Source organism: Pan paniscus, chromosome 22 (genome assembly GCF_029289425.2).
Source record: "Pan paniscus chromosome 22, NHGRI_mPanPan1-v2.0_pri, whole genome shotgun sequence".
Taxonomy (NCBI): domain Eukaryota; kingdom Metazoa; phylum Chordata; class Mammalia; order Primates; family Hominidae; genus Pan; species Pan paniscus.
Window position 1 is genome coordinate 27,363,240 of NC_073271.2, and position 22,880 is coordinate 27,386,119.

General features: G+C 44.6%; 1 protein-coding gene across 2 annotated transcripts in view; it reads right to left on the reverse strand.

Moving 5' to 3' along the window:
* TIAM1 (TIAM Rac1 associated GEF 1) overlaps positions 1–22,880 on the reverse strand; it is a 441,710-nt gene that overhangs the window by 129,573 nt on the left and 289,257 nt on the right. For both annotated transcript variants that reach the window (XM_063601293.1, XM_003813220.4), the window contains 2 exons: positions 18,881–19,854; positions 4,610–5,057 (listed from right to left, as the gene is read on the reverse strand). In XM_063601293.1, coding sequence (XP_063457363.1) covers positions 4,610–5,057; positions 18,881–19,843 — 1,411 coding nt within the window. In that variant the 5' untranslated portion in view covers positions 19,844–19,854. The remainder of the gene's footprint in view (positions 1–4,609; positions 5,058–18,880; positions 19,855–22,880) is intronic.

Below are 22,880 nucleotides of genomic sequence, written 5' to 3' on the forward strand. Positions count from 1 at the left end.
ATAGTGAGGCCTCGTCTCTACTAAAAATAAAAAAAATCAGCCGGACATGCCTGCGGTTCCAGCGACTCAGGTGGCTGAGCTGGGAGGATTGTTTGAGCCCAGGAGGTTGAAGCTGCAGTGAGCCATGATCATGCCACTGCACTCCAGCCTGGGCAACAGAGCAAGACCCTGTCACAAAAAAATAAAAATGAAAGATAAAGTTTTATATTGCTTATTGTTAAAAAATTTTAGTGGAGTTCTGCAGGGTTATTTTTATCTTTTATTACTATTATTTTTGTAGATATGGGGTCCCACTGTTGCTCAGGCTGGAGTACAGTGGCACAATCATAGCTCACTGCAGCCTTGAACTCCTGGGCTCAAGTGAACCTCCTATCTCAGCCTCCCAAATAGCTGGAACTACAGGCATATACCACCATACCTGGCTAATTTGTGTATTTTTTTGTAAAGACAAGGTCTCACTATGTTACCCAGGTTGGTCTCAAATTCCTGGCCTCAAGTGATCCTCCTGCCTCAGCCTCCTATAGTGCTGGGATTACAGGAGTGAGGCACCACACCAAGCTAATTTTTTTTAGTTTGGGGTTTAAAAGTTGCATGGTATAATTTAAATACATACCTGTAGAGTAGTCTGCCCCAACTCTATTTTTCTCAAATCCCAAAGATTTTGAGGATCTCAAGGCTTTTCAGGAACACTTGTATCAAAAAGCAGAATAATCTGTACCTCCTATTTCCATGCCTTAGGCTAGCACAGATTAGAGAGATAAAGAAATAACAAAAATGGGAGGGGAAAACCGTTTTCCTCTAAGTCAGAGGTTCTTATGATGGGGCAAACTTGGCAATGTCTGGTGACCTTTCTGGTTGTCACAACTTGGGGGAAGGTGCTATTGGCATCTAGAGGACAGAGCCTAAAGAAGCTGTTAAGCATCTACAATGGCCAGGACAGCCCTCACAACAAATAATTATCCAGAAAATGTCAACAGTGTCACTGTTGAGAAACCCTGCTCTAAATAGTTTTTACGACTAATTCAACACTAATGAAAAGTAGATTCCTAACATAAAAGGAGCAACACACGTTAGCATAGGTTAAGAAGAGAGAAAGAAGCCTGTGGTTAATGAATTAGGGGACACTCACAAATCCTAAGACATGCACCTAGTGAATGTTGTATGGTCCCATCAGGTAATTGTTTGTATAATTTTTCAACTTTGATTTAGAATCATCCACAACAAAGCACCATCAAAAGTGATTAAAATCAGCTTTTACTCATGATCAACTTGTTCCAATTTTAAGATGAATGCGAAGCAGCAAATCTGAGAACCACGTTCTCCCTGGTGAAAGTCTGTTTACCTTCATCTTCCCTGGAACATAATCTGTACGTTCTTCCGTTGTCCATGGAAACACTCCAGAGACTAATTCCAAATGAAATCTTTTTTTAAAAAAATCAATTACTTTGCCTAATGGGAAAGAATCTTTGGGGAAAAAAAATCTCTATCCCATAGTTCCAACATGCTCTGCTTTTTATTTCCCAATATTCAAGCATTGCTAAGAAAAAGTCAGCTGCAAGTCTTGCTTTTGAGCAGCAAGGACAAAGCCCTGAGGATGTCAACAAATCCTGGGAACCCATCAGGATGAAGCAAAGAACTCGGTGGCTCCATGTTCTGGGCCTGAATTCCAACAGGCTGTGTCACTCAGATCTGCGTCACCAAGAAAGTAAAGACTCCTTTCCCTAAAGGGCCTGTGGGCTGTGCTCCTGGACACCTGCACCCTGACTTCCTGTGTCATTTACTCTCTGAGGGAATGGCAGAAACAAAATAAACCCCTCTGATATGTCCCAGGTAAAAAAAAAGCCAACTAATCATTTTTATTTTACGCCACTAACATTGCTGCTCTCAAACTGAGAGTGAGAATCCCCTGGGAAGCTTGTTTAAATCACAAAGTCAGGGTCTGTTGAAGGCTGAATTGTGTCCTCCAAACATCCTAAATCCAGTTAGCTCAGAATATGATCATATTTGGAAATAGGGCCTTTAAAGAGGTAATTAAGATAATATGAGGTCACGTGGGTGGTCCCTGATCCAATATAAATGGTGTCATTATAAGAAGGAATTTGAACATAGACAAGTAAAGGGAAGACCATGTGAAGACACCGGAAGAAGACAGCCATCTCCAAGTCAAGGAGAGCAGTCTCAGAAGAAACCAACCCTGCCAACACCTTGATCTTGGATTTCCAGCCTCCAGGACTGTGAGATGATACATTTCTGTTATTTCCACCATCCAGTCTGTGGTGCTTTGCTATGGCAGCCCCAGCAAACTCATCCAGGGCCTACCTCCAAATCTTGTGATTCAGCAGGTGTGGGGTACAACCCAGAAAGACCCTCAAGAGGCTGTGATGCAGGTGATCTTCGGATCAAGCTATTAAGAACTTGGCACTAATTAATAAAATGAATGCTAAGATGGGCTGCTAAGGATAAGAGGCTGCAGCGTCCACAGGTGTGCCCATCTAGGGGAGAAGCGGGAAGTGGAAGAGGAAGAAGCCTTTCCCCTCATCTCCTCTCACTCCCCCAGAGCAGAGCAGCTGGTGTGATCCAGGCCCCTCAGACATAACCCTGTAACACCTCCAAGTTAAGCCAAGGCACGTCACACATGAGAAAGAACACTGCAGTTCTCCAAAATGCTTCCACACGATGCACATCTATGTCTCATAGGCAAGACCACTACAGCAAAAAATCATCAAAAGATAATGTTCTAGGAGGCCGGGCACCAATGCAACTGTAAACCCAAGGCCAAAGCAGGAGGATCACTTGAGGCCAAAAGTTGGAGATGAGCCTGGGCAACATAGTAAGACCCTGTCTCAACAAAAAATAAAAACATTAGCCAGGCATGGTGGCACATGCCTGTAGTCCCAGCTACTTGGGAGGCTGAAGCAGGAGGATCACTTGAGCCCAGGAATTTGTGGCTGCAGTGAGCTATAACTGTGCCACTGCATTCCAGCCTGGAAGACAGAGTGAGACCCTGTCTCAAACAGAAAAAAAAAGAAAAGAAAAGAAAAAGATAATGCTGTAGGAATAGCTGAGCAACAAAACTTCAGAAGGAGCCAGGGCCTCTGAGTGACTTCATAGAAAAGAGTTATCACACAAGCCTTAAATCATCTATTTTTGATAGGTGGGAGGGAAATAAAGTTCTGTCTTGCTTATGGCATTGGGATTGGCATTGCGGGTCTCTGGCACATGCAGCAAAACCTATATCCTGACCAATACCCTCCCTTCCTGTGTCATCAGGCATCTGAGCAACAGCTGGCACCAAGAACAATGGGGCCAACGCAAGTCCTACTTGTGCAAGGGTTGACCTGCACCTGCACATCACCGCATAGGCATTTGTGTTCACCTCACTGAGCAGAGCTCTAGGCTGCTCCATGTCTCTAGGATTGCATGTTCCCAAACCAACCACAGTCTGTGAAATCCAGTATCGAACGGTCTAGTTTGATACTGATAAGCCCAGGCTTCTTCCTCTTGTGCCCTTCCATCAATCCTGCTGACCTATCTAACCTAGCCTGCCATGTATTAACCCTGTTTCAAGTCTAGCTTGGGAAGAAAAGTCTGTGTGTTTGAGAAGTGTTTTTCTTTTTAAAATATAGAGCTCACAAATATATTACATTTTCTAGGCTACCAGGATGTATGCAGATATGTGCAACAATACGTACATGTACTTCAAGAAAATGTGTAAAATGACAACAAATACCAACAAATACAAGCATGGTTATATAAACAGAAAATAAAGTGATCTACACATGCATGTCTGTATCTATATATACACAGTCAAAAACACAAAGTTTGACTATTAAATAGTGACTGGCTTTTTCAAAAACATGATGGTCTATACAATCCATTAATACCAGGTTGAATCCTATGAAATTAACATTATTCTACCAATTTTTTCCTTAAAACATGGCAATTTCATAGAATTCAAGCTAATAAATTTCCCTCCAAAATAGTCACTTTGAAAGACAAAAAGCTGAATGAGTCCAAAAAGATTTGGTTTTTTTGGAACTCATCCTTTGAAACTGTCATCAAACCAGTTGCATACATGCCAAAACTAGACATGAGATGCTCCTCTAGCATAACTGTGAAAAGAGAAAATCAAACATCATTTGCAGGGGTGGGGATGGAAGAGTTACTAATTAGGGGGCATAAAGTTTCACTTAAGTCACATGAATAGGTTCTAGCTTATTTATCTGTTTGTTTGTTTATTATGAGCTGGTGTCTTGCTATGTTGCCCAGGCTGGTCTTGAACTCCTGGGCTCAAGTGAACCTCCTGCCTCAGCCTCCCAAAGTGCTGGGATTACAGGTGTGAGCTACTATGCCCAGCCCAGATGACTAGATTCTAGAAATCTGCCTTACAACATTGCACTTGTAGTCGATAATGCCATATTGCACATTTTAAAATGTAAGAGGGTAGATTTCATGCGAAGTGCTCTTACTATGATAAATGTTTTAAATTAGTATGATTTTCAAATTCTGTATAACAACAACAACAAACCCACCCATCCCGTGAGTATGTGCACAACGGGGCACCTCTATTGGTGCATTTGGCACATAGCCGGGGCCCTCCCGCTCTCACCTTTCAGGGACACCCAGTAGTGCTTCCACTTCCTCCGGGTGGCTGACTCCACCTTCTTGTTCTTCTTGTGCACCAGGAAGTTCTTGACGGCCAGGGCGCCGGCCTTGCGCACCGTGCCCTGTGCGGCGGTCAGCAGGATGTCCGACTGGCCCGGAGAGCTCAGGGTGCCGCTGCTCTGCTCATCGCTGTGCGCCGAGCCGGCCTCCTCCAGGCTCTCGCTGTTGGTGGTGCTCATCTCCAGCTCCCGCCGGAAGTTCTCGTACACCCCCTGACGAGCCGCATCCCCGGTGGAGCTGCTGCCGCTGTCGCTGCCCACAAAGGCCCGGCCTGTGGTGGGTGAGTAGCTGGAGTTGGTGGCATTAGATCGCCTGGACAGGAGGTCCGTGTCGGTAGTGGCCCCTTCAATCCCACTGTCTGCAAACTCACTGCCCTCGCCTGCATTAACATCCTTGGGAGCAGAAAGAGAGAGCAAAGAAGACAAGCGTCACGTGGAGAAGGAACCCAGGGTCACGTGGAGAAGAGCCCTGGGTCCAGCCAGGGCTCTGCAGCAGCGGGATACGCATAAGGCACAGCCACTCCCGACGGCTCCTGGACCAGGTCCTGCTCAACCCTGGACCCGCACAGACCCAGCAGAGCTGCTCAGGAAACCTTCAGCCGCCCTCCGTGAGAGCACACGATTTGGAATGTTCAAGAAATATAAAAGAAATAAGGAACACTTCAAAGAGCTTATTATTTCTCTAAGATGATTAACGAATTGGCAAATTCGCGATTGAGATTCTACCGCTGCCATGCTGAGAACCCAGCACCCTCAGCCTCATCGGCTTATCCTGAACTCCAGGAAATTCTGCAGGCAGATGAGTTAATTGTTCCAGACGTAGGGGGTGACAATGAATAACTAGGTCTTTATAGCTGATATCTTTAAAAATAAATAAATAAAAGGCCTGCTTAGGAGTCTCTTTTATAATGGAGTGACTGAAAAGATAGCTAGTGCACCGCCTCACCCACTCACCCAGCACGGCCCCGTGTTCCAGGAGCAGGCAAGAATCCTCATCCTCTAATCAGATTCGCTTCTTGAAAACAAGCAGCCTCTCACTCTGCATTGTGCTAAATAAGTCTGTGGGGCCTACAGCTCCATTGAGCTCTCCAATTACCTTGCCCTTTCAAAGCTGGGATGCTAGGAGCCTTGGGCAGGCTACTTGCTGCCCCAGGGCCAAATGACAGCTCGGGGCAACTGCCAAGATACTGAGGGTATCAGTTCCCAGTTTAAAAACATTGGGAACTTCCAATGCTGCTTCTGCTCTGAAGCTGAACATTTCCGGGACAGACAGGTCTGTTCTGAAATCAGTATCTTAATTGCTCTAAAGAGCTACAGGCATTTCCATAAACAATAATTAAATAATGGTAGTCATCAAGGAAGGATACTCACTGCAGTATTGGACAGACAGCTCAAAGTCTTATGCATAAGAAAGGAGCCTAATTGTTCTCCAAGGAAGAGAATAGGAGGCTGAGTCTAATATAGAAGATTCCAAAGTAATACACGGTTTGGCGGTTTCACCAATTTGGGGGCCTTTAGTCTCACAAATGGCTAATTCTGGTTCAAACACGTAAAAACTAACCAGATATTCTGAATTACCATACAAATGAATGCTCTGGGCTCCTATCTTTGCTGAGAGGCAATGGGGACAGTATGAGCCATGCCACAAACTAATACTGGCCTACACAAGGCCCCAGACAGACACTGTGCCCATATCTCCATGAACCTCACTTAGTTCTAAGAATTGCTCAAAGTTCACCTTCATCATGAAGAAATACTAAGTAAGCAACTAAAAGAGATGTAGAGCAAGACATGGAAAAAAGAGGGTGGTGGGAGTAGAATGGCAGCAGGAGATTGCTGGGCGAGCTTCTAGGGATCAACTCCATTATAAATGGAGCTTAGACCCCTGGGAGTTAGAGGGACTTCAGGGAAAGAAAGAAACCACGAATGCAGCTCAGATGCAGACCCCTATAACTGCTGGTTCCCACAGCTTTGCTATCTGCTATCCTGCTTATTAACATCCACGGGTGGTCATGAAAGACCTAGAGCCAATTGGTAAAAATCCTCTACACAAACAGGAAAACACTGTTATCAACCCACATTTCTCCTTGGCAGGGACATTGACCATATGCTTCCCTCTTGATACAAGACAAAAGAAAATTTGACAATTGTTGATTATTCAGGATAACCAATGAGTTACACAAGATGAGTCTGTGAATTTTCCAAACTTTTGGATTCATTTTCACGTCTCAGTCCTTCTGGGAAGAAGGTTTGGTATGCGTGAAAAAATCAGCTATTAAGCTCTCTCTAAAATGCAAAGAGGTGAAATGCTTCTCTGCAAGACAGGGAAATTTAGCTACACAGGTAACATCCCTATTCCATAAGAGAGACTTTGGTACAAAGGAGAAAAAATGATCCCAGGCATCTTGTAATTCCCAGAGCTCCAGAAGAGGAAGGGACTTGGCAAAGCTATCTCATTGATTAACAGCCTGCGGCTTAGAAAATCACAAGTCTGGTTGGTGGCAGATGGGAAGTTGAAACCTATCCTTCCAAGTACACTTTCCACTATTATATGGTGACCTCATGACTCAGCTGCAGGTAGCACCTGACCAGATTCTGTCTAAATATTCAATCCCAGCAGGGCATGGTGGCTCATGCCTATAATCCCTGCACTTTGGGAGGCTGAAGCGGGTGGATCACCTGAGGTCAAGAGTTTGAGACCAGCCTGGGCAACAAGGTGAAACCCCATCTCTATTAAAACTACAAAAAAATCAGGCACACATGGTGGTGCACACCTGTAGTCCCAGCTACTCGGGAGGTTGAGGCAGGTGGGAGGATCGCTTGAGTCCAGGAAGTGGAGGTTGCAGTGAGCCAAGACTGCACCACTGCACTCCAGCCTGGGCAACAGAGAGAGAGAGATCCTGTCTCAAAACAAAACAAACAAACAAATCAATCCCATGCCTTCCCCCTTTTCTTACCAACAATGGCTCTTCCAGATTTTTTCAGCAAAAGCTGAGTGACTGTTTATCCAGTTGCCTTGACCTGCCTGGCAAAAAGCTAAAACCTGCAAGTGCAAGAAAGGGGAAGGAGGACGGGAAGAGAGAATAAGGAAAAGCGAGGCAGAAACCCGAAAGACCAACTCTCAAGGGCGTGTCTCATAAGAGTTCACTACATTGCCAACACCATCCATCCCTTTACAGAAGACCCTCACATCTGTCTCTATTTAAACTAAGAGTAAGGCCTCAATGGACACTCACCTCTGTATAAGACCTGAACATCTGCTCATGCCAACTGATGCTGTAGCTTTGCCATGGCCAGACTGTGTGTGTTCAACTCTGGGACAACCACTAAACCAAGCAAGGAAGTGATTACTCCAGGTAAAAGACCTGCGGGCCCCAGGTGAGCTTGCATGCTTTGGAAGCAAACAGCTCCGTGTCATCAACGGGGAATGCTCTTGTCATCTGTGATCCAAGACAACTCCACCTTGTCTCCTTAAGTGGTTATTCAGGCTCAGTGGTACACATGCCCCCACTGATATGTGACCCAGCCCATTGAGAAACGGATGCAGGTTGCCCAGCCCCAGCCCTTATTCAGTCATGAAGCTTGGGATGTCCCAAATTCCCAGAAGTCCATTCTCCAGCATTGCTGGAAAGGGTGATGACCCAGCCAGAGGTGCTACTCAACACCGTTCTTTCTTTCCTTCATTGTGTTGCAAACTTACTTAGTGGTCATCTTTCAGAGGGGCTCCTCCTACTACCCACCTGAGAATCCTGATCCTCCCCCTATCCCAGAAGCACCTGTAAACCTCCCCAGTCTTCCCAGCAGTGAGGAATACAGAAGACTGACACCACGGAATAGTCCCAGGGGAGCCTCAGCAGTTTTTGTAGCAACTGCAAGGTAGGTTACCTCTTAGAGTCAAATACTAAATTTTAATCAAAAAAGGCAGAGGACATCAAGGGAGATGGTAAGATCCTGGCTAGACAGAGAAATAATTCTAAACATGGTTCATAATCTAGCCGAGACTTCCAGAAAACAGCTCAAAATAAACTCTCCATGTTAGAACCACTCCGTTGAAGAGATTTCCGATCATGAACAACATTCACAGGGCCGAGAGGCTCTTCAATCCTGTTCTCCCAGGACAAATTCTCTGAAGCCAGATTTTCAGGGCACTCACCAGTTGCCATTCCACTGGCAGCTTCCCCAAAAAATGAATGTATGCACAAGTGGCCAGCTGTAGCCTAATACATACAACAGCTGTGGGCAAGAGTTTTCTTAGCATTTGAGCTGGGCAACAAATGCTTAAATGAGCTCCCAGGCTAACATGAGGGAGGCAAGAGGCAAATTCAAAGCCTGTTTTCACTGCCTTGAAAACTGGAGGGTCACGCAGCATGAATGTAGACTAATGACACATTGTGGTAAGGCTCCAGTTGTTTTGACAGGAGACTTCAAATACTACCAAAGGGAGAGGTTTTCTGTGCTAATGATGTGCGAACACAATTTTGAAAATGCAATTAGCCAGAAAGTGCAAAGGCTCTGGGACAATTCCAGGACCAGTAGAATCAATTGGCCACTTGTAGTTAAGTTATAAGTCGAATGCAATTAGATACTGTTTCCTTTGTCACTTGAATTTCCCTGATAGATCCAGCTTAGCTTGAATACACCTGTGTTAAGATGCTAACTACAATGCAGAATTCACTGAATTCCAGGGGGTAAAGAAATGTGGACCTACAGAAACCCTGAATTAGAACTGTTTCTGGCTTGTTAAATTCTAACATGTCCTTCCTCTGATTTATCATCTTCTTCCTAACCCCAAAATATTAAGTACCCCTCACTACACACACACACACACACACACAGACACACACACACACGAATATCATCTTTGGTTCTCAGTATTATCTCCTTGGTATTCTCAGTATACTCTCCTTTGATAATCTCAGTACAGCAAGTATCAATTCTAGGTAAATGACTCTGAACCAATCCATGCCTCAATTTCTTGATATGTATAATGGGGAGAGCAACACATCTACTTTGTAAGACACTGTATAAGACACTGTGAGATTGAGTTAACCCAGGAAAAGTGTCTTAAACTGAGCCCAGCACATAATACCTGCTCAAAAATGTTAACTATAATTACGGTCATCTCTACCTTCAGCCCTACTTACATCTTGGCCCAAGGAGAGAAGGCATTGCCTGAACTCAGTTGCTAACTTCCTGCACCAACATGGAAGAAAGGTCTCTGAGAAACCTGGGAAAAACACAGGCATACCAAGGCTGGTGCCAGCCTAATACTAATTAGGCTTGTTAATTGTTCTCACGTTCACAAAACAGCACACTAAACTAGGAAAATGGTGACATTCTCTACATTGTAAATTAGTAACTACTGGTCACTATTACGAAATACTAATAATTACCATCCCTGATTTGCCAGAATAGGAAATCAACTCTATTTTCCCTCCCCTTCCTTTCTTAGGGCAAAATCTCTATGCCTTTCTTTTTATGTTTCCAACAACCCATTCCTTTTCTTCTAACGATTTCCAATGGGAGTGACTCACAATTTCAGCTACAAGCATTGGAACCAAAATTCTTACTGTTACTAAAAAGGGATTCCAAAGTAAGTTGGCAAAAGCTTGAAATGTTCCTTCAGGTAACTCCTGATTGGAGAAGCTTTATGTCTAAGTTAAATGAATCATTGCCTCTCCTTTCATCTGCTTTTCTATGTATGTGCTTATACCTTACAGTCATCCCTCCCCTCCCTCCTCACTATCCATAATATATTAGAGACTCAGTTTTTTCTCTTCCCCTCTGAGTGCCACATCACTGGTTGAGCAATAAGCTCTCTCTTCTAACCCATCTTCCTTCCATCAATCCATCCGGCACACCACTGCCAGGTAAATGTTCCAGGAGCAATGTGGAGGACTCCTCAGACTGCTGTTCAAGACCCTCCCCCGGTGTCCCGCGTTAAAACTTGAGCTTCGATGTCCCCACCCACTAGTGAAATTGAAGAACTCATTCCAGGGCATACTCCCAACCTTTCTCACTCCCAAGAATACTCACGTCCCCCCTTTTACTACAACCAGAAGGCTTCTCTGTGCTTCCTCCAACTACCATGCCAACCTCTCCAGAGCATCTCCTCTCCCACCCCCACCCCACCCCAGCCCAGCCACCCTGAGCTCCTCCTCCTTGCTCGAATGTGCTGCGTACCCTCCCACATTGCAACTCAGGAGCCAGCTCCCTCCTCCCCTCCTCTCCTTCCAAGTCCCTATCCAGGTCTGCCCTCACCCTGACCACCCTGTCAGAAATTGCCCCCCACATCCCCCACACCCCGTCTTCCTCAACATGCCCTGTCTTTCTTCCACAGCACATCGCTTACTTATTATGCTAACTGTTTTCTGCCACACACACACACCCACTTCACCCCAACGAGCTCCACGAGCTTGTGGATCTTTCCTTGTTGACGCATCCCAAGTGCCAAGAATAAAGCCTGGCATGGGGAAGGCACTTCAAAAATAATTGCTGAATGAACTCACTGCTGCTCATTTTCCACCACAATCTCAAAACAAGGAAAACAGTTTCTCATGGAATGCACTGCAGTTGGAGTTAAAGGTTTTGTCATTTCTAAACTCAGCTCATGCTCAACTAAAGTTGAGGTGACAAATGAGTCCTAGCTATAAAGCTTACATTTATAGGCTTCAAGCAGCCTAGTTGGATTATGTCTTGTGTGGATGCAATCGGAGTTCACTTAAATTTTTGTTCTTTAACTCTTTTAAAAAATTGAGGAAGTAAGAAAGATATATTAGGCTGGACGCGGTGGCTCATGCCTGTAATCCCAGCACTTTGGGAGGCCAAGACGGGTGGATCACGAAGTCAAGAGATCTAGACCATCCTGGCCAACACGGTGAAACCCCGTCTCTACTAAAAATACAAATATTAATGCACCTGTAGTCCCAACTACTCCGGAGGCTGAGGCAGGAGAATCACTTGAACCCCGGGAGGCAGAGGTTGCAGTGAGCTGAGATTGCACCACTGCACTCCAGCCTGGCGACAGAGTGAGACTCCGTCTCAAAAAAAAAAAAACCAGAAAGATATATTGAACTATCTTATGGCCCAAGCTAGATACTCGGTCAACTGGTGGTCCAAAGCCAACTGGGCCCAAATGACAATGTGACAGGCTGGTCAGGTGTTTCCTAAGTTCTCCATTGGGATCCATGGAGACCCTGTCAGGCCTTTAGGGCAGGCTGGCTTCATGGCCACATCCAACAGTCACACATTTACAGTTATGCTGTAAAAAAACAATGATTACACATTGTTATGACACAATTTGAGTCAAGGGGCTCAACTTTCCTCTATTCTTATACTAGGAATGTGATCTTTTTTTTTTTTCTTTTTTCTTTTTTGAGACAGGGTCTCATTCTGTCATGCAGGCTGGTGGAATACAGTGACATGATCATAGCTTGCTGCAGCCTCAACCTCCCAGGCTGAAGCAATCCTCTCACCTCAGCCCACTACGAAGCTGAGACTACAGGCACACACCACCACACCTGGCTAATTTTTTTGAAATTTGGTAGAGACGAGGTCTCACTATGTTGGCCGGGCTGGTCTTGAACTCCTGAGCTCAAGTGATCCTCCCACCTCGGCCTCCCAAAATGCTGGGATTATAGGCATGAGCCAATGCACCCGACCTAAGAATGTGATCCTCAAAAGCTGAACTGGTGGGCACAGTGGTCCATGCCTGTAGTCCCAGCTACCCAAGAGGCTGAGGCAGGAGGATCACTTGAGCCCAGGAGTTCAAGGCTGCAGTGCACTATGATAATATCTGTAAATAGCCACTGCACTCCAGCCTGGGAAACACAGCGAGACCTGTCTAAAAAAATAAAATAATAATAATAATAATCCTGAATGTTCCCAACCTGTATTAGCATAAATGACCAGCTCTCAAAGTATGGACTAGGGTTCCCTAAAATACTTCCAGGGAGTCAGTGAGGCTCCTACTTTTCCAACTACCCTGTGCAAGTCCAGGTTCTGCTCATAGGGTCCAACCAAACAGTATATTGCAAGAGAGTGAATGCAAAAGTAGGTATGAGACGCTAGTGTCTTCTGTTAAGCTGGAAATCATAGAGATCTGCAAAAATGGAAAACAATGCCTCTGTCCCACATCTTTTATTTTAGAGAATAAAATATTGTATTACTTTAGAGATAGGGTTCTCATTCTGTCACCCAGGCTGGAGTGCAGTGGTGTGATCTAGCTCAGGAAAGCCTCAAATTCCTGGGTTCAAGCCATCTTCCCATCTCAGTCTTGCAAGTAGCTGGGACAACAGGTACTCACCATGACCAGCTAATTTTTCCTTTTCTTTTTTTAGAGGCGAGGTCTCACTATGTTTCCTAGGCTGGTCAAAAAATATATTTTAATATAAATAAATAAATATATATTTTTATATAAATATATATTAATAAAATATATATATATATACACACATATATACTTTTTTTTTTTTTTGAGATGGAGTCTCGCTCTGTCACCCAGGCTGGAATGCAGTGGTGCAATCTCGGCTCACTGCAACCTCCACCTCCTGGGTTCAAATGATTCTGGTGCCTCAGCCTCTCGAGTAGTTGGGATTACAGGCACCCGCCACCACGCCTGGCTAATTTTTGTATTTTTAGTAGAGACGGGGGTTTCACCATGTAGGCAAGGCTGGTCTCGAACTCCTGACCTGAAATGACCTGCCCACCTCGGCCTCCTGAATTACTTTTTAAGAGTATAAAAAGGTCTAAGAATGGCTAACATAAGCTATCTCTCAACTACCTACCCACCTTCCAACTTCCCAAAAACAGATCTTGGCAAAGAAGATATATATTCTTGTTGAAAATGCATGGGTTTGTTTGCAAAATAAATATCTCATTGCTTAACTTACGTGCCAGAAAAAGAAAGATAAAGAGAAAAGAAAAAAAAAAGCATCAAACAGAAGATAGAGGAGAACAGAAAAAAAAAAGGGTGTTTTAAAAATCGATTTTACGTGAAAAAATTTGTTTTATAAAAACCTGAGGTTCTTAACCAGAAAGAAGCCTCTAGATGGACTTTAGGGGACCTATGGATCCCTTGAAATGATAGGCAGAAGGGTGGTCCCTGTCTTTATCTAAGGAAAACGTCCACATTTTTCATCTGATTCTCAAGAGTCTGTGACCAAAGGTCAAGAATCATATGGTTGTTGATGTGCATTTTCAGCCCAGGAAACAAACTTATCTCTGAGTCATTGAAGCTCAGTTGCAAAATAAAACAAAACTTTAAACATCAAGACAATTTTTCTAGGAACTCAAGCTCCTCCTCTGACAATGCTGCACTCTTTACCTTGTTATTAATGAAATCATCAACGCGACTACTTGCTTATCAAAGAAAGCAGCCGTGAGGGATGGCTCTGCTACAGTTATCCTGGCCATCTCTCTCCGTAATCAGTGTTTTAGGTGACAAAAGTGGGCAGTAATAATTTTCTTTTCAGCCAAGTCCTTTTTTTTTTTTCGTATCTGTACCAAAATTGAGGGTTTTGATCTTAAAATCTGAGGATATTGAGCTGAAACCTTTTCAAGCACGGGGAGGTAGTCAGTGTGGGTGTGTGCTTTGGAAGAAAAGGCCCTCCTTGATTAGCAAGTCAGAAAGAAGACTTGGATTTTTGGCCGGGTGCGGTGGCTCACGCCTGTAATCCTAGCATTTTGGGAGGCTGAGGCGGGAAGATCACCGGAGATCAGGAATTCAAGACCAGCCTGGCCAACATGGTAAAACCCTGTTTCTACTAAAAATACAAAAAATTAGCCAGGCGCCATGGTGCATGCCTGTAATTCCAGCTACTCAGGGGGCTGAGGCATGAGAATCGCTTGAACCTGGGAGGCAGAGGTTGCAGTGAGCCGAGACCGTGCCACTGCACTCCATCCTGGGCAACAGAGTGAGACTCCGTCTCAAAAAAAAGAATACCTGGGTTTTCATCCAGTTGTGACACCTCATCTCCTAATCTCTTTATTTTCTAGGGATGCTGCTATGTCTGAAACTGGCCAGTGAAACTCACAAATCTATTCACCAGCACCACACCTGGCTAGGGACGCTCCGAGAGCCGGGCTCCTTGCTGGTCTCCTGAGGCTGAGGTTCCCAGAGACATGCTCAGTACAACCTGGCCGTGTTCCTTCATCTCCCAAGTGGATGAATGAAGCTCTCCTCACAAGCATGCACAACGGCTCCACGCCAAAGCTTCCCACAGAACACAGAACCTGGCTATAAGGCTCCATCAAACGGCAGGTTTCTCTCTCTCTCCAACTCACCCACTGAAAGTTTCAGAGACACGGGAGAGCAGAACCCTAGAACAATGAGGCAATCTTCACCATCACAACTAACAACTCCTATTTATTAAGCATTTGTATGTGTAAAACTGTGCCACGAGTTTTCCATTCATTCCCTTGCAGAATCTCCAGCCTCATTTAAGAGGCACTGAGCTCCATGGAAGTCAAATAACCAAGAGGTAACAACCTCAAAGTTGCAAGCTCAGATATGCTGCTAACTTCCTTGTCTGACACTAGGCAGCCCCCTCCTCTGTCTGTAACCAAAGAAATTCATAAAGTTCAGGCCCAAAGACGAACTAGCCATCAACTAAATCTAAGGAGTAACCTATTAAGTACTTTTACAGAAACCAACAGAAATAAATTCTGCTTCAAATAGCATGAGGCTTTACTCATATTGACTCCCAAGACAAACTTTTCTGCACAGCGCACATGTGCATGCACAACAAACATGCTCATATAATACACGAATTAAACCAAAAATTGCCAGCAGACCCTGTAGCACATATGTGCCACCATTCAAGACTTAAATGTGAACTCCTGTGACTTCACATTACAATAATCCATCCAACTACTGAAAAAATCCAAAAACAGGAAAAAGGGCCAAAAACCCATTTTTGATCATTTTCAAATCAAATGAAGTTGTTCACATTATTTCAGATAAAATGTGTTTTCTTCCAGGCTTAGAGGTCATGCTCTTGGGTCAAATGTCTGCCAGGAGCTCTTTTCTGTGGAGTAAAATTGCTGACAGGATGATCACAGATTCAACTACATCATCAGGGCAGCCAAGGAGACTTTAATATCTATGATTCAAGCTCACTGGAGAGGTCCCCCAGGTCAAAAACTTTTACCAAAAAAAAGAAAAAAAAAATTTTTTTTTAAAGCATTCTTTTCAAGGAAGCTTCCACACCCACTGCCTCTTAAAATACACTGTTTGGAACATAGTGGGCTCTCAAGAAATCGCGTTGGATGAACACGCCAAACTTAGACTAGGAAATGTGGGCGGGTGGATAGTGTTGTGCATAATTCCGGGGTTTGTTTCAAGTCATTAAAGATCCTCACTCAACATATAAAGTCAATACAAAAATAATACTTCCGTGCATTTTATACGCTCCACAAGAGGTTTCCATGCATGGTATCCTATTTGGTTCTCCTAATGGCCCTGTGGGAGGCTGGTGTCACTCAGACTGGACAGCAACAGATCCTGGGGCACAGAAGATGGAGTGACTGGCCCAAGGTCACCACTGGGTAAGCACACATGCCAGGATGCAAATGCACTTCTTAGGATTCCTGGCCAATGGCACTTCCCATTACATTAAGCTGCCTAAGCAGTGATTTTATGAGACACCACCTTTAGATGATCTCACTTCCATATATTCACAATTTTAGAAGGTGACAAGCCAAAGAATAGAAATTTCGTATAATAATGACACATGAGAGCTTTCAGTGGTACCAGACCTGGAGGGGAGAACTGTCCTTTGCTTTGCCCATTTTCTGGGGGTAGCCATAACACAAAGGCTCAAATCCCCATCAGCCATCGAGTGTAGGGGAGAGCCATCCCTAGTGTCAGAAACACAGAGAGCCAAAATACAACAGGGCACCCTTCTCAAATCTTACATAGCATATGCACTAACTGAGCACTGTTCAGGTAGAAATGAAAGTCCAAGGTGATGTTCTGTTTTTAACAGTCTGCGTCACTGTATCCTTCTCTAAGCTCCGAAGGCCCCATAGATCATCTCTTTGAATCAGCCTTGCAGTGCCAATCTGATAATGCCTTCAAGACAGCCCTTCAATCCCTTTCAGGTGACTCTTTAATAGGTCACATATCTCCATGATCTGTCCAATTGACAGTGCAGAAGTAGCCCTCGCAGGGTAGACAGAGGGGCTGCAGGTGGGTTATCTGGTCATTTGTGTCATTACAATCTCAATTCAGAAGAGATGGGTTTAAAATTCAGGGAGTGCATCTGGAGGCAAGCTTCAGGCTTACCTTCTCAGACCACAGATGCAGCATTGGTAGCAACTTGGTTTCTAGGACACAAGTGTTTTTTTTCTTTCCTTAGAGTCAAGGGGTACACGTGCATGTTTGTTACACGGATATATTATGCAACACTGAGATTTGGGCTTCTATTGAACCCATCACCCAAACAATGAACACAGTACCCAATAATTCGTTTTTCAACTCTTGCTCCCCTCCCTCCCAGCTTTTGGAGTCCCCAGTGTCTACTGTTTCCACCTTTATGAGGTACTCAAGATATTGATCCAAACAACTACACCGAGTCCTCAACCCATATGCCACCACTAACAATGATGAAAATTACAACAGCTAACAAAGTTGCCCTTACTGGCTGCTTCCTAAGAACCAGGCACTATGCTTCACATATTATTTCATTCTACTTTCTCAAGAAACCTTATTATCCCCATTTGACAGATGAAGAAATTAAGGCTACAAGAATGTGAACAACTTGCCCAAAGTCACTCAGGTAAGAAGACGTGGAGCCAAGATATCCGGCTTGGACACCATCAGCAAAACCTGTCCTCAGGCAGGAACACAGTCTAATGCCGATTTTCTTTTTCTCGGCTTCCCCTACATCCTCCATCCTATGCCCATTATATTTAGACCCCCTTTCCAGCAGAACATACCCTCGAAATGCCCATTTGACTTGCACTGGAGCAAGGCTGGAAGGTGCAGTACCACCTCCTACTGGGCAATCAGAGTGCTGACTGCAGGGAAGTCTGCTGGTCAACCTTGAGGCTGCTCCGCCATTCAAGGCAAACGGACCCAGTCTGGAATTTTAACCTGAAGCACCATCTACAAACCACCTCCACATCCTCAGCAAAAGCCAAGACTCCCTGAACTCTGCCTCAGAGAACAGAAGTACCAGAAAAGGCCCAATGCATGCAGGATTACTCCATATTTCTTTCTTTCTTTCTTTTATTGACACAGAGTCTCACTATGTTGCCCAGGTGGGACTTAAACTCCTAGGCTCAAAGCATCCCCCTGCCTCAGCCACCAAGCCGGCTCAACTGCCCAACATTTTATTATCCTAATCTTAATTATCATTGCCAACTAAGGTAATGGTGCCACCATTCACTAGGAAAACACTTTCAAAATCTTTTTTTTTTTTTTTTTTGAGATGGAGTCTCGCTTTTGTTGCCCAGGCTGGAGCGAAGTCTCTTAGTTTCCTCCCCACTGTTTCATGCACTAGACCCCGAAGCAGGCAAGCTGAGCATCTTTATCCCCATTTTTCAGAGGAATGACTAGAAGTCAGGGTTTGCCCAAGGTCAAACAACTAGCTGGTTGCAAAGTAAGAATTGGAAGCCACCCATGTTATTCCTTCCGCTACACCTCCCTCCAGAGACAGGGCTGGCCAGCATCGCACGGAACAGGAAATTGAAATGGCTCCCGGTAAGGCAGCGAGCCTGCCAACCACCGAGAGAAGCTGACAAGTGACCCAAACCCGCCCAGAATTTAAAATGCCTCCTCAGAGGAGTTGCCGACTAACCTCCTCCCACCTGCTGCAGTGAAGAAATAAGTTCCAAGAGTCTGCAACCCACCATGCCTGTTTTTCCACGGGAAGGACCAAGTTAGAAAGGAAGCTTGAATAAGTGGGATGCTGTTGAAGAACTAAGATGTAGAAGCAGTTTCCCAATATGAACTTACTAGCTTTTTTCCCACTCCTATCACATCGCCACTCCCCCCACACACTTCCCTTAATCCCCACCCCTTAACCACAGAACTATAAGAGGGGCAAAGCAGAAGAGAGAGAAATCCTCCCAAAACAGCACCAGCTGCAGCAACTACCAGGCAAACAGGGTAAAACCGGATTAAAAGATGGAAATCTTCTAAGAGCAAAGTCATGCACTTAAAGAGTCATGCACCATTCCCAAAATATTGAAACAAATTTCAATCACTTTACCTGAGTTGTTTTAGCTCTTCTGCCTTGCATGCTGTTGCTATGGCTAATTTGTGGGTTGGTGGCACCTTCAGAGAGACAGTGAGATTTCCTACAGGGAAGTGTGTTATAATTACTGTACGGAGGAGTCTCTTCAGCAGCAGCTGGTGGCATCTTATGGTTTGCAAGATTGGGAATATCAGACACCAAATTCCGACAGTAGCCTGCAAATTTGCTCCCCGGCCCCCCGTTTGCTGTCACTCCAGAGTTTTTCTGAGCATACAAGTCACCCAAGGAATTGGCTCTCTGACAGGTGCTGAGCTGCCGCGGACTCGCCCGCGTTTCCATCCCCCGAGCCTCCTCGCAGTCCTTCTCTTCAGCGGAACCCAAGATTTCTTCGTTGCTTGTTAAATGTTCTTGGCTCAGATCAGAGAGTGAGAATTCCAGGCTGTCCTCCCGCCAGATGTCTGCAGATTTGGAGCGTTTCTTCTTAAAGCTCGCCGTCTCCATGAAAGTGGGCCCATTGGATGTATAGGAATGCTGCCTCCTGCCTCCCTCAGCCAAATATGTAGCGTCATCCCCGTAAAGCCTGCTCTCCTCAGTGTCTGGCATGCTCTGCACAGAGGCTGCTGTGAGGACGATGCTGCTGTCTACGCTGGGAGTGACAGAAGAGTCAGTGTAAGACACAGGTCTCAAGCCCATGTCCACTCGGTCCACCCAGATGGGGCTCCCGAAGTCTTCTAGGGTACCATCTTGGGAGAAGGGCTCCAGGCCATTTTCAGCCAGGGACTGGGGGATGCTGGGGGTGCTGCTGGATCGGGTGCTCACTTCGGAGTTCCTGTGGATCACCTTCCCCGAGGAAGCGTGCCTGGTCCTCCGCGTCTTGTGCGAGAGGCGCAGGGAGCGGGAAGTGTGCTTGCACCCCAGGCTGGCATGCTTTTCTCCATAAAACTCGTGCTCTACATGTTGACTTTCTGCGTTTCCCATGGTTTTATGGTCTGCAGCAAAGCGGGGGGAAAGGGGAGAATTGAGTCACTATTAGTACAGGTATAGGCATCTTAGAGAAAGCGCTCAGCCTGCAGGGAGGGCAGAACACCTTGGTTCACAGGGGTTGTTAGGTAAGTAACAGCACAACTTCCTATATGCACCTGGTAGGTTCTTGGACTCTTACCTGGGAGCAGGTGAACAGTAACATCATCTACTGAGACTGCCCCCTGAGATGTGAAATGAGCTCATAAATATGAGCATCAGAGAGTTAGACTTGTCTCTGCCCAGAGAGAAGATGGCCACAGGCCATAGCTGAGAGCACTGCTTTTGGACAGCCAGAAACTCTGCTGACCTTGTCTTCCTTACTAAACACTTGAAGTTCTGCTCCTATCTATACATTGAAAACTCTGAAAGTACAAACCAAAATGTTCACCAAGGGAGTAATTTCTGTTTGAAATGATACACATATTTCAAAGAACAAAACTTAGAGGTGCATTTGGTAACCTCCTTCCCTCCCTGCCAATGGGTACTTTTCGTTTTTTCATTTTTTTTTTTTTTTTGGCTCTATTTGAGCTCTAATGATACTTCAAAATCAATCAAAAATGGAAAACCTCAAGGTGTAAGTCTGACCAACTTTTCCTAGTAAATCAAAGTCAAAAATTAAAAAAAAAAAGCTTTGACCTTTAATGTCACAGCCTTCTAAGAACCTGGATTTTGGGGCATTTGGGGAGGGCTATGGAGGGGTGGTGGGTATGGGCAAAACAAAATAGAAAAAAATAGAAACTCTGCTCTCTGCTTAGCAGTAGATTAATGGGTTTATTTCTGGGAGCAAATCCAACCTGTGAACATTAATCTGGTACAGCGTGCCCTGCAAACAGAAATTCACATTGTGAAACCACTAAGTGTGATTCCGCCTTCTGGGGCCCCCCAGGTTAATTCAAGTCCCTCCTTAATATTTTTACAGTCTCTCTCACTGACCCGATGACACAATTCTGTTACCCACAGTGGGAAAGAGAAAAATCTTCAAAGCTCGACAACTGTGACTCTACTTAGCCTATTCTTGTTCCATGAGGTCTCTCTAGCGCACTTCAAATTGCATGCACTTAATAACGCACATGAAAATAGCTGGAAAGGAAAGAAGAAAAACAGAGTAACTGGGCATATCTCTGAGGTGGTTCTTTTAACCACCTATAGAGCCATTCATTCAGAAATACACATTGAGCACCTACCATGTTCTAGAAGCCAGAAGATACAGCAGTGAACAAAAGGGACACATCCCCTACTCTCATGAAGCTAATTTCTAGCCAGGGAAGGCACGTGATAGACAAGAAAGTAAAAGCATCATGGTGAAGCAGGAAGTGATATTACCGTGATCATTGCAAAGAGATCGAAAGAGCCTGGAACACAATATACCTTCACACTGATCCCGGACTTACTCTATAATTCCACTGTTCAGGCTAAAACGTTGCTGAAACTCTCACCAGCACATCTTCCCTGAAATAAAATTTGTGGCAACACAAAGGGAAACCCTCCATTGAATGTTCCAGTGAGTTCAGGGGTAACTCATACAGACACCAGATGTTAAGGTGTTCCCAGGCTGGAATATTCCCCACCAGGTCACACATCACAGGAATCTCAGAGGGAATTTTCCAATAAAGACAATCTCCTTTTTACTAGGAGCAAGTAGATTTCAAAGCAATATGTTCACGCTTCTCTGGTATCTTTAAGAAGCAAGAAAAAAGATAAAAACGAAAAGATCAACGGTCTGTGCACAACCATTTATATTATCTAAATTCCTAAGAATGGTACATGCTACATTTCTTACAAGTAAAATAAATAAATATGCATTTCAATAACACTAAAGGCTTTGACCAATGCCTTGGAGTTCTTTATTTTTTTAAAGTACGTATTAAGATACCTGGATGTGCCTATGTAACTATATGTTTTGCCAATAAATAAAGACTTAGAACCAATGTTAGTCACAGCCCCATTTTAAGACTCACATAGGTTTAAATTTAAAAGAGGAAAGAACTATGAGGAAATAAATTGAGTAAAAGAAAAGGCAAAACTGTCGCCTCAAATATGCTAAGATTTACCCTCCTCTAGTACATATATCAAAAGTTTGCAAACATAAATTGACACATATATTTTCAACAACAGCTTTCTGGTAAGGCTTGTTTCTGCCAACAGAAAACTCATCAAGTTAAAAGCCTCAGGAGAGGTTTCCTGAAGGAAATGGCCCCAACCTTCAAGAATTACCGCACTCCATGCATCACGCTGATGGGTCTGTTATATTAATAGCATTTTTAGTAGCAAGATTCTTTTCAGCTGGCCAAGGTAGGAAAGAAGCCACTTTTATCTTCAGAACTAGAATGTAGAGAGGAATGCCAAATCTCCTAAATCCTACTAAGAGAAACTCTCAAGGGATGGCCTAAGGAGAGTGAGCAGGAAGTTTGAAGCAACTGAAGTTAAGAAAAATAAGTTTCTAGGGATTGCTGAAACACCCTTCAATTTGAAAGCTGTTCCTGAGAGGTTAATAAGAACGATGAAAGCCCATGTGGGATCAGCGGAGGACTCTGAAATAACATCAGCGTGAAAAGTTGAAATTGCTCATTGCATACAGGAGACACAATCTCCACTTCAGGGACAACCCCTGCCCCACTGGCAACCCCCAGAAAGTTGGTGAACTTTAAGTTTGTTTGTTTGTTTGTTTTTTGAGACGGAGTCTTGCTCTGTCGCCCAGGCTGGAGTGCGGTGGCACGATCTTGGCTCACTGCAAGCTCCACCTCCCAGGTTCACGCCATTCTCCTGCCTCAGCCTCCCGAGTAGCTGGGACTACAGGCACCCGCCACCACGCCTGGCTAATTTTTTGTATTTTTATTAGAGACAGGGTTTCACTACGTTAGCCAGGATGGTCTCAATCTCCTGACCTTGTGATCTGCCCACCTAGGCCTCCCAAAGTGCTGGGATTACAGGCGTGAGCCACTGCGCCCGGCCGATGAATTGTAAGTTTTACCCTTTCCATGTACAAATGTAA